General features: G+C 46.1%; 1 protein-coding gene across 2 annotated transcripts in view; it reads left to right on the forward strand.

Moving 5' to 3' along the window:
• Positions 1-2,362: 2,362 nt before the first annotated feature.
• LANCL2 (LanC like glutathione S-transferase 2) overlaps positions 2,363-12,452 on the forward strand; it is a 166,393-nt gene continuing 156,303 nt past the window's right edge. For both annotated transcript variants that reach the window (XR_007766105.1, XM_050892651.1), the window contains exon 1: positions 2,363-2,610. Coding sequence is in view for 1 of the 2 variants with exons in the window: in XM_050892651.1 (XP_050748608.1) it covers positions 2,407-2,610 (204 nt within the window). In the remaining variant the exon portion in view is untranslated. The remainder of the gene's footprint in view (positions 2,611-12,452) is intronic.

The following is a 12,452-nucleotide window of genomic DNA, read 5'->3' on the forward strand; positions in this document are numbered from 1 at the left end:
AGGCCTTGAGCACGTACCAGTTGGTATGATCTTGCTTTTATATTCCCACCATTTTGACTGAAGAGAGTAGAAGGTGTAAGAAAACAGAAGCCACACACATTTGTATTAAAGGCTTAATTCTGATCTTCGTTATGGGGATGTAGTTACTTGCACTGACTCAGCTGGTCTTCGCTGAGGCAAGGAAACCATTTGAGATAAAAACGTGTTCTTTGCATGGCAAAATGCCTACACAGAGACAAGTGATTTTTTTAAAAAGGTTCTGTGTTTTCCCTTTCAGGCTCCACAACACAGCACAAAAGATTTCCCCATTAAAGAGGCAATCATGCATAAAGTGATTTTTTTTAACGATTACAGAACAAGATATTTTATAATGATTGTGTAATTTTTGAGTGGATGGTTATTTTCACTTCCAGAGCAAATACGAGGTACCTCTTGTCAGACAAGCTGTTTGGAATTTCTGCTTTGTCATCAGCTCAATTTCTAAAAATAAATAAAATGAAGAAAGTATTGCCTAAAATTTACATCCCGCCACAAGATAATGGACATGTCCCATTTATTCACGTGTATTGCTACAAACAACCGTAAACTGAAGCCAATGCTGGGAGAGGCGTCACCTATATTTAATCTTACACACTGAATGTGTATTTTGATAGCAATAAAATTACTCAGTGCATAAAACTAAAGATCAATAAGTCTGCACAGTGTCCAGATCTTGAATTAATAGTTTATGGTCTGGCTGACTTACAATTACTAGCAAAAAGTGATGGCACAGTTGGGAGTAAATATTTAATGGAATAATAAGGTCTCCCATGTCTGTATTTTTACAGAATCCTGTGTGCTGTGTTTGGCTGGATTGCAGGCTTTCTGCAGCCTGTTTCCACACAAGGGTGTTTCAGTATGCAGAATGAATTCCTGAAGGCTACAACAATATCGACAGCATCTACCATTTATTTGTGAATAGAAAAGATTTATCCTTGATTTTTGTACAGTGCCCCTTCACCTGGAACTCTTCTCCTAGCTGTAGATGGAGGCGTCCATAAAATTTATGCTGACACGGTGCCCTGGCATTCAGCCCCGCCCCAGCACTGGATCCCGAACAGAAACGCTTGATCCACACGGGATCGAGCCACTGCTCCTCCCGAGGCGGGGTGCGATCCCCCCCTCACACCCAGCCGCCACCGCCCATCGCTGGGGGCCTTCCCCACCCGCCCGCGCCCGGCCCCACGCGTGGTGGGTGATTCAGGCTGGGGACGACGAGCTGCCGCGCCCACCACTGCTGTGGGGTTTTTTGGGGTTTTGGGGTTTTTTTTTTTAACATTTTCTGGCTTTTAGGAGGGGGTTCACCGTAGGCACAGTGGTGCCTGCAGCCAGCGCGGCCACAATGAGCCACCATGCCCCCATTGTAACCCGAGGGCGGGATGAGGGAAGGAGGCCGCCCCCTCCCCTTCCCCCCCGGGGAGCTGCCTCCCTTCGCCGGCTGAGCGGCGGCCGCCGACGCCTCCCCCGTCCCCGCCGGGCGGCAGCCGAGGGCCGCCTCCCTCCCCTCAGGGCGGGCGTTGGGACCGCGGCCGCCGCCTCCCTCCCGCCGGGGCTGGCCGAGGGTCGGCGCGCAGGGCCTGGGGGCTGCCGGCGAATGAGCGCGGGCCGGCGGAGGCTGCGGATGACCCGGGCGAAGGAGCTGGTGGCATACTGCCTGCTCCTGGGGCTGTCCTTCCCCCTCCTACTGCTGCTGCCGCTCCTCTGAGATGCGCCGGGCGATGGCTCGTCCCCGCCGCGGGGGGACGGGCGGGAGGAGCCGGCGGGAGCCCCGCTCCGCCGCCCGGCGTGCGGCCGGCGGCAGCAGCAGCCCGAGGGACTGACGCCCCGGCGGGGGACGATGAGGAGCTCGGGCGGGCTTTGCAGCGGTGCCACCCAGCCTGCGCGGGCGGGCGGGCTGCCTCTCCCCGCGGGGGGGCCCGGTCGCGGCCCCGGCCGCGCTCTGCCCCTGCGGGTGTGATGCCGCCACCGCGCTCGCCGCTCCCCCTCCCCGGCTGACGGGGACGCCTGACAGAGCCGCGGCGTCGTAGCTCCCGTTTCGCCTTCCCAAGTTGGGCTTCGGCGGCTCGGGGCCGGGGCCGGCGGCGCCTCTGCCCTGAGGCGGCCCAGATGGGCCAGCGGCCGCGGGCACTGCCACCGCAGCCCCCTCAGCGCGGGGCCGGCGGGCCGCGCCTCGTCGCCCTCCCTGACCCAGCCCCAGCGCCGCGGGGCCGCCGCGGACCCCTCGCCTCCGCGCCCGCCAGGCGGCGGCTGTAGCCGGGGGCAGCTGCCGGCCGCGGCGCTCGCGTTCCTGCAAACCCGCCGCTCTGCGTGGCGGAGTGTGTCCCCGCCGGCTTGCCGTGCGGGGAGGCGGGCCGGGGGCCGGCTGAGATGGGAGAGAGCATGTCCAAGAGGCTGAAGCTGCAGCTGGGCGGCGAGGCGGAGATGGAGGAGCGGGCTTTCGCCAACCCCTACCCCGACTACCAGCCCCACGCAGCCGGAGCCGCCGCCGCCCCCAGCGCGGCGGACGCCCAGCGAGACAGGGCGCCGCTCTCGGCGGAGGAGGAGTCCCTCCCCTTCGGCGCCGATGGGAAGGTGAGTCCCGGGCGGCGGGCGGGCGCGCAGTCAGGCGCCGCGTCCTGGCCCCCCGGGCGCTGCCTCACTCAAGGGGCGCTCCCTCCCCGCAGGGGCGGCCCCGCAGCGCGGGCGGCCGTGGGCGCTGCCCCGGGGCGGCCTCCGGCGGGGCTCTGGGCCCGGCCGCGGCCTCCGGCGGCACGGTGCGGCGACCCGCGGCCTGTCCGCGCCGTTGCGGAGCCCTGTGCTGCCGCCATGCCGCCCCCTGCCCGCCGGCCGGGCTCGGGGCGGGCCGCCGGGCCGTTACCGCGCGGGCGGCGTGGCAGAGGCAGCGACCTCGAGGGCTCCTGAGGGGAGAGGCGGGCGGAGTGAGCCGAGAGAAGAAGCGGGAGCTCAACCCGGCCGCCCGGCCTGCAGTCGGTGGAAGTGACTGCCATAAGCTGTTTATTTTCCCCCTGAATGCGAGCGAACACGGTGCCGGGCCTGGAGGTAGCGCTGCCTGTGCTGCAGTTACCACGGTGGTTCTGTCACACCGCTTAAAAGTTGCCCGAGTTTCACCAAAGAAAGCACACAGAGAAGGGAAAAGGTGAGCGTGCATCTAGAAAAGATGAGTTTCTCCTCAGGTGACAGCAACACTCAGGCTTTAGGTGATGCTGGACCGTTCTCTCCAAGGCATATGTTTACTGATATACACACATTTATAGATTCAGGTGCACCATGATAGGCACCTGGCAGTCAGTTCAGGCCAGCAGAGGCTCCGTCTGGTGGTGCTGGTCACACAAGGTTCGCAGTCTTCCTGCTCCGCTTATCTCCTTGACACTATGCGCTGCTGGTTGGGGAGCTACGTGCGTTTTAGGCTTTAAGCACAGGAGCTGCTCTGTCCTGTTACCACACAGGCTGGCTTAAGCTGCAGAAGGAATACCAGAATATGAACCTTCTGTCATTTTAGCCCCTGAGCAGCTTCAGCTTTCAATACTGTGCTGCTTCGTCATCTTTTGGATGAAAAACACTGCGTGGTGACATTGCTAGAAGCACAAATGCACAGGGTGGGAAGCTAACTTTCCTAATTCACTTGACTGTACACTGGGGTGAATAGAGGAGAGCCTTTAATCGCAGCTCTATATTTTTCTGCTTGTGGAGATAAGGAATTACCTTGACTTACTGATAGGGTGGGATGAGGATGGTGATGCCCAGCAGCAAGAGCAGCATTCTTCCTGAGCATCGTAAGAATGAGCAGGAAGCTCACCATCAGTCCGAGGCAATGAAAGGTTTCACTAAGTTGTTGCAACTGAGGTTTATGAAGTTGTGTGTGGCTAAGCAGAGCGCACAAAAGAGAATACTTCGGGGGATTGATGTCTTACTGCTACAGCTAATTGCAGCTGTCAAAAGCAGAACTTGGCACTTGAAAAGCAAGGGTAGGTTTGGAAGTGAAATCTGCTTTGCTTTAACAAAAATCCCTGGTAGTATACTCAGTGCTGGTAAAACTATTTTTTTTTTTTGTGAAAGAGAACTGTGATTTCTTTGTTCTCAGTATATAAAAAACATCCAAGTATGATGAGTTGAAGTATGAAGGCAGAGAGGAGATGGCAAGAACAGCTACAGCTACATATTGTTAAATTGGTAAAAAACATGCCAAGAACTTTATTCTAAGGCCTTATGTAGGCCAGTCATCCTTCTTATGTACCTGGTTTAGATCCCATGCTTCATGTCCATTTTTTTAAAGAGAAAATAAGCGTTCATTTACTGCTGATCTAGGTTGACTACAGCTTTCCAAAGTGAGAACTGATATCGGAGGAAAGTGAACTTCCTTAAACATTTTTTTTTTTAGAGAATACTAGCTGTATTGCAGAATAGTTCAACTCTCATTTACTTCAGATTTAATTCTTGAATGAATCCAAATTCAGAGACATTGTTTTGTGGCAGAGCTGAAATGAGTTAGTTAAGAAGTTCTAGCCCTATATTCACGTTAGGAATGTCTGTTCTGCTCTGCTGTAGATGAGTATGCTATTTTACAGTGGGTGCAAATGTTTTTTCCCAGCATCAATGGTGGATGACATTCCTTGTTATTCCTTGTGTGTTTGATAAAAAGTGGTGTCTGGGCTTTGTTATGTTCAAAAGTATGAAGCTCCTCTGGAAAAAAATCATCTGTACCGCATTAAAGTGATGTAACTACAGCAGCTTTCAGTGGTCTTTGAATTTTTTCAGCTCTGTGCATGTCATAGGAGAAGGCAGATGCAAGTGTACTTTTTCTTTTGTTTCTGCATCTGTAAAATCTGAGGAACTGTCCTACATATTTCTGGGCTAGAGCATAGCTATGAGTATATTTATGTGTATTTATATTCTTTGCAGCATTTGCATATTGTCAATCCTAGTACTATCCTGACTTTTATGAGACTTCGTGATGAGTATTTTGGGGTGCTTTTGTTGTTGTTTGTGGGTTTTGGTTTGGGGTTTTTTTTTTGCATTTAACAGGCCCCAGTCCTATCAGAGAAATGTCTGCCTGCCTAAAGCCCCAGTGAAGACAAAAGGACTTTACATAGGCTGGCAAGTCTGTTCTGTAAACCGCTGTACATAATAGCACAAGTTTCCTAAACATGAGAGCAGCTTTCCGAAGCCCTCAGTGCACTGCATAATTTCTTCCTCCCATCTGCTGCTATGTGGAGCGGTGAGCACTGAGTGACTCACGTAATGACAGCTAGAGGTGTGCAGGGCTCTGCCATTGTCATGGAAGGCAATGCATTATTAATCCTTCCATTTGATTTCATAAGCTGCCATGATTGCCATCTAAAATTCATCCTGCTGATAAAAGGACAAGAAACTCTTCAAGTCGTTGTCTGAAATGTGAGACAATTGGGACAAAGTGCTGCATATGGAAGCATGTGTTTATATGCATAAGGTATGGTTCAGGAAGCTAGAAGGTATGGGAACAGGAGAAGAGAAAACAAGATTTTGGGCTGCTGATTGCCTTCTTAAAAACAGTCACAGTAAATACTATGGTTATCTAGGTGGGCTCTGCTCATGTAGTTGAAATTCACTTTTTCTTAACTAGATTTCTTCACCCTGAAAGTATTGTGGACTTGAATTGCTTCTGTAACTTGTTTGAGAAAGCTGAAGGTAATAATCCATCAGAGAGTATTAATTCTAGATTAATAAGAAAAACAATTTTAAGTTTAAATCTTTGTTTAAAAAGCTACAAATCTTTCAATTAAATAAATATATATCACTATGGACCCCATAGTGATACCTTAGCCTGAAAAAGTACCTACAGATGTTATCTCAGAGTGGTCCAAAAGTTTTCAAAATGGAAATGGTCAAGGGGGCAGAGAAATTAATAGACACCTATAGACTCAGAACAAAGCATATTCCCTAGTTCATGGGAAAATCAGTTTGTCTGTTAAGTTTCATTTAATTTTTAAGTCACTGTAATTGTTTATTGGGGAAAGTATTAATATTTGAAAAGCAGATGTTCTTCTGATAGTTTCCCCTGCATTGTAGGCAACTCTAGTTATAAACTCAATCTATTCTTACATGTGGCAATATCAGGCTATGGGCCTGCGCAGGTTGGGAACCAAAGCCTAACTTGTCTGAGCAGTATTGTGCTTTGCTTTCCCACCTGAACTGGAGCAGAGGCAACCTATAGCTGCAATTAATGTCAAGACTTGTTGGTATTGTGTTGCCCATTAGCTCTGGGTGGGGGACTGAGAATGGGGAGGTCTGCACAGGCTTGCATAAAGCAGGGGCAGCCAGTTGTACTGGCTCAGAAACTGTTTATCAAAACCTTCGTGTGGTAGAGAGCTACAAAGCTGTAATGGATTTCCTGGGAAGGGGAAGGGTGAGGAGAGCTTGCTGGTGGCTGGTAAGGGGTAATTGTTCAAGGACCTGGCTCCGTGGGTGACCCACCAATGTCAACCTCAGATTGCCCGCTGTCCTCGGAGCCACCATAGCTCTGTGGCTACATCCATAGCATAGTCAGGTGTGATTTGGGAGCCCTCTTCATACCATCTGCAGGCCAGTGACTTGGGAACCAAAGGCAAGGTGGTATTACCTGCTCATGCAGGGAAAGGTGGAAGCAACCCCCGGCCTAGGCAACCTGATGTGGATTTTGTGTGTGTGCAAGAAAAGCATCCTTGGAATCAAGACATTAACACATCACAGCCCTCAATTTAAGATTGTCTGGACTTGTTGTGGAATCACAGGGTAGTCTTTGAGAGCACCAAAACTGGATTCAAACTTTATGGATAGGTCACTAGGATGCCCAAACAGTAACTTCTTTTTTAGGCCAATTCTTTCTTGGTAAGTTTTTTCTGGCTTGCCATAATGTTTTAAGAATATTAGTAAAAGGTGGTGTGTTCTGACAAACGTATACAATGTACTTAATTAGGCTTTGCAGGGGGCTCCTTACAGGGAACCTGTTTTAAAGCTAATGATGCTTATTGGCAAAGATTATCACTTAATGGGGATACAGAATATATACTTAGATTATCTTTTGGGTGATTTAGCAGTATTTAGTTTCCTGGTGCTTTCTCAATCTCCTGTTAGTTCTGAAAATTCCTTCATGTGGCTTTTCAGTCTTCCTCCTCCTTTAAAATATATTTAAAAAAATGTATCTGAAGTTTTTTGTCATTCCCTCACTCTTCATTCCCTTCCCTGTGGTATTTTTTATATTTGTGGGGCTGTCTCACTGGGCATTTTAGTTGTCTCGCTGAGAGCAGCAAATTCTCTCTGTTCTGGGACTGATTCTGCAACCACTTGCACTAGTGGGAATCATACCACTCATTGCACTGAAGGCAAAATTGAACCTCCCAGAGCCAGTAAATATTTCTTCCCACTTTTTTGCCAGAGATGTGGAATGGAGTAGCTGCCTTTCTTGAGATTGCCATTTTTTTGCCATTTCCTGGCACCCTATCTCAGGTGCGTGCTATTTTAATAGAGAATTCTGAGTACTGCAGATCATGTTCCTGTTGAAGGAAAGTTTGGTTTGCTTTTTGTGAGTCTTGGCCAAAATTGAGTCTGAGAATCAGTTTCTTGTACTTCATTGTCCATTACTAACTCATGGCAGTTAGTGTACACAGCCTGAGAGGAAGAACTGCTGTGTTTTTCTTACAGCACACATCAGTATCAAATGCCACTTAGCGCTTTTCTGATGCTTTTATATTGAAAGCCTCTCCTGTCATTCAGGACAACACTTTAACCACATGGTTAAGCCTATTTGGTTTTAGTCAGCCAGTTCTGAATGAAGATACTTTTTAAAATCAAAACCCAAGTTCTGATTAAATTGTCTCAGGTCCATCCACTCTTCGCTGGTTTCTAGTTTTATCTTGCAGACCTGTGTGTTAATGAATTGTTACTCTGGCTAGCTGCGTGGGCAAGTGCAATAACAGGTACTCATTCTCTGGTGAAAATAAATTATATTTGGGGTCTAACTGCACAACACTGATATGCTGTCAAGTTCAATACGTGGAATATACCTGCTGTCTGTGCATCAAAATAATTTAGACAGTATTGGTAGATAAAACCTCTACCTTTTTTACAACTTGTGGACGGCCTAAAAATGTCCCAGCTAGGGCAGAGACCTCTGTGTAGTGAGTGACTTTAAATCGTACTCACAACAGACTTCTATTTTCTTAGTTTTCAAGAAGTAGCATGCTGGTGTTAGGCTGTCTGGAGGACTAGTGATTTTCAGTATTGCTCGTTTGCTTTATCAGCTTCCATTTCACAAAACATAGGATAATGTTCCTCGGTGTCTGTTAATCATGTTTATTTTTGTAACCAATAATCTGAAGCTTTTTGATGACTCTTTATGATTATCTAGATCTTTAGGCTTTGTTTTTTTGCAACCTAATCATCAATGAGACAAATAGCTCCTTTTACACACAAATGCATTAGAGGCACAGTCTCATTATTTCTTACATGCTTTAAACAATTCTTTCTGTAACTTGAATGGATTGCCTTTTAATGCTTTTCACACCCTCATCTCCTCTGAGGTAGGGTGATGCCTGCATTTAAAGCCTATTCTTAAGTTGGCATTTGTAGCAGTGTAGTAGTTTCCCTACAGCTATTGTTTTCTCTCTCTCTTTCCCTCCCTTCCCCCTTTTTTTCTTTTCTTCTTTTTTTTTTTCCTTTTTTCCCCCCACTATCACATGTATGGCACTAGGTGCCAGATCACTGAAAAACAAAGCAATGTGTTCTACAGACAGCAGTGTTTCAAATCATTTATTAAGCATGTGGTTTTGCAGAACTGGCATTTGTTTCTGCAAGGACCTGAAGTAGTAGCAGAGAGCTGTGTTTAACTGTTTCAGAGGCTGGGTAATGAGGTTTCTTAGTATCTGGTATTTTCAGAGAAGGAAAAAAAGCTGCTCTTGAAGCTGTAACAGTCTTTTGATTTAGGTAAAAACAAAGTAAAACTTGTTTTTTCTGTACAAAAAGGCAAGTCACTTCCCAGCTGACCTTGCTGGATTCTGCATGTGGGATCCTACTGCCATTCCTTCTGGTCTGCTCTTGCAGGAGCTCTGGGGAGGTGAGTGTGAGACTTCATCCTGCTTCAGTAAACCTGTGCTCCAGCCCATGGGTGTGAAGCCTGGCTCCCTTACAGTCAGTGGCAAAGTTCCCAATGATTTCAGTACGGCCAGGATTTCTTGTTTCAGTAGGGCTGTGAGTCATCCCCCACCCTGTTCTCCCTTACCAGTGTCTGTCATGTCCCACATGCAGTCTTCTATGCAAGTTTGGTTTTTGAATGAATCCTTGCTGCAGTGCCAACTTGAGCTGTATTTTCTTCTCTGTGAAATGCACTTTGGCTGAAAGAAAACCCAGCACCACGTTATGTCTCCTGTTCTACACATCACCAGCAATAAAGTCACTTTTCTCTGAAATATCTCTTCTTAACCTAATTCGAACTGAGATGAGATGAAATAAAAGTGTATTTTGCTTGTTTGGTGGGTAGCACTGTGTGTATAGGCCATCTCCTTGCTGGTTCTGCAGAATCAATTGCTTCCTTCTTCAGTCTAGTTTTGCACATAGCATCAATCCCTCAAAAGCTAATGAAGTAAAATAGGGTTAATAGCAAGATGGTTGTTTTGGGAGCTGGTCATGGCAAGAAAGACTGGTACTTTGGCAACTTGTGAAGAAGCTGAGCTCAGGTCTCCATTGTCCTGCTGTGAGTGTGCACAAGTTACTTGGCATAGATGTATCATGATGCAAATAAACGCTGAGAGGTGTTTTTGAAAAACACATCGGTATCTAAATGTCTTTGACAAAGGCAAATGAGATAACTCACCCTGTGTCAGTCAAACCAGAGTATTACTTCTAACCACAAAAGGAGTGCCATGAGGTCTCACGGTTGCATTGTCAGACTTATGTAAGCACTGTCCAAACGTGCATGCAAGACTTTAAGTTACAGGCTTCTCTTACCTACCAGAGATCATGGTATCAAACACATACATAGCAGCTGCTTATTGCCTCATCTGCTCTTAGTGCTGGTTCCTTTTAAAGCCATGGCTGTAAAACTGGATATGGCTGTAATGGAGAGGTAGGTCAGTAAGAATTGGTTCGTTACTGTAATATCAACTGCAAGTGAAATGTGTATTTCTTTTAGGAGATTTTTATTTGCATCATGGTGTATTTTTTGTAATGTGTGTGTAGTTTTAGTGCTGGGTTTACAAAAGAAGATGATTTAAGTTCTTTTTAGGAACCCTACAAACTAAAGCAAGCAGATAGGGGAAACAGGTATTGCTGACAAGGACAGCATAACTTGGACACCATGTCATTAGTGCCAAAGGTGAGTGATGTTACGTATATGCTTACGTTCCTTACATTTTTGTTGGCTTTAAAAGGCTTTGGATTGCGAGGTAGTTTTGCATACTGCCTCACTGCAATGGAAAAAGTGATATGGTTCAAAGAAATCACAAAACAATTAATTTGCAAAACCAACATATCTGTATTTTTCTGCACTACTTTTGTTTCATGCTGATAATGAGCCTTTCTTGTTACCATAATCAGTATGGTGCAGGGTTCTGTTGGGTATAATGGGGCATGAGCTCTCGTTTTTTGTGTTTTGCCAATGTAAAACTTGAGCAGTGGTTGGGATGGTAGTGGTTGTTCTTCCTGCAGCAGCAGAGAGGTAATGCAGCAGTTGAATTCCTGGAGAGAGCCTTTTCTAGTTAAAGATACTCTTCAGCTCCTGTTATCAGTCTGTTGTGAACCAGAAGTAAATGTGATACTGGATATCAGAGGTCAGGCTTCCTGGTTTTTGTTTGTCCCTACAGGAATAACAAGAGTCACCTGCAGAAAAGGCTTAATGCCAGCTGGAATCATCCTCATGAAATGAATATGCTTCATGAAAATCAATCTGCGCTCAACACGAATTAGCGTGCTTTATGCTCAGCTGTAATGCTGCCATAAGATTCCTTGAAGGAGGTTTATAAATCTTCTAAAGCCACCTTTCAACGTTTGTTTCTTTATGTAATTAATTTATTCTAGTGCATGTAAGCATCTGTTATAAGTTTATAGTGGAATCTTATCAAATGAACAGTGACATTGTTCGGTTGTTAAAGCTTCAGAGCAACCAAAAAAAAAAAAAAAGAGGCAGTGGTGGAGGAGCAGGTAGCTGGGGGAAAATTTGTTGCCACTCAACCTATTCACACTGGCATAAGCTTGGGAGTAGCTTCGTTTAGGCTGATAATTGTAATAATAATAAAAAAATCCTTTCATCTGTGCTTTTCCAGGCACTGAATCAAGATAGGTAAGTTACAATTCCCGTTTTAGAGAGAGGGAGGGATATGCCAACCTGAGCTAAATTATTTGTATGATACTGGGGTTTCAAAGCAGAACCCAGGTGTCCTAATGTCCTAGTACTCCCCTCCTGCCTCTAAGTAATTTGATCTGGTGTTTGATAAAAAATCTCCTGATTTGGTAACAGCAGGTGTATTGTCAGAACAAAAAGATAACGAGCCTGCTTGTGATGTGCAGTAGGTAAATAAACTTGGAGTCTGAAACCTTAGTTCACTCTTGTTGCATAAACTGAGTGCTGTGCCTGGATGCATCCGTGTGGATATCCTCACGCTGTTTCACCATATGCCTTAGCATTGGCATAGCTGTCTTTTGAAGGAGAGAAGCCCTGCCCTTGGGAAAGGTTTTGCTTTGTGTTGAGACTTCACTGAACTGGTCAAAAGGGTGGGGGGATGGTGTGTGTGTGTCGTACAGTTTCCTAACAAAAAGATGCTTAACGCCATATTAAGGCCAAAGAGTAATAGACATCAGATGCTTACTATAGCTCTATAGTAGATAAATTGTGCTATAAGTAAACCTAGCCCTTAAGCTCTATTTAAATATATAAAGTAGTTTTTAATAAATGTGTTAATAGGAAAAGCTGATTAATAAGTGATGCTGTTTAATAAAAAAGCAAACATTTTTGATTGTTGTTCCTGATGCTCCCACTCAAATGTAGAATCGTCCTGTGAAGGGACTTCATGAATACTCTTTCCCATGGAAGTTAATAGGGCAATAAATTCTAGTTAATTGACTATTTGCACATTCCATAGGCTTAAGGGAGTAATCAGTAATATATCTTCCCATACAGTATGCTTAATGAGAGAGAAATGTTGGCAAGAGTAAAGTATCCTCTGTTATATTTCATATATAGCATCTATGTAAACTTCTCTTGGTCAAAAGTAAAAGCAAGCCATGTGTAAAATCAAAGATTTGTTTCTTCACCTTCATGCATGAGCTGAAGCTGCCGAGCTACTTTTACTCATCGTCTTTGTGCCTAGCTCTTTCTTTCAGGTAGTTGTTCTTTAATACATCACTGCATTTAACAACCTCCTCTCATGATAAAGCGTGTCAATCCTAATATTGTTTTGGGGAGAGGA

Source organism: Gymnogyps californianus, chromosome 2 (assembly GCF_018139145.2).
Source record: "Gymnogyps californianus isolate 813 chromosome 2, ASM1813914v2, whole genome shotgun sequence".
Taxonomy (NCBI): domain Eukaryota; kingdom Metazoa; phylum Chordata; class Aves; order Accipitriformes; family Cathartidae; genus Gymnogyps; species Gymnogyps californianus.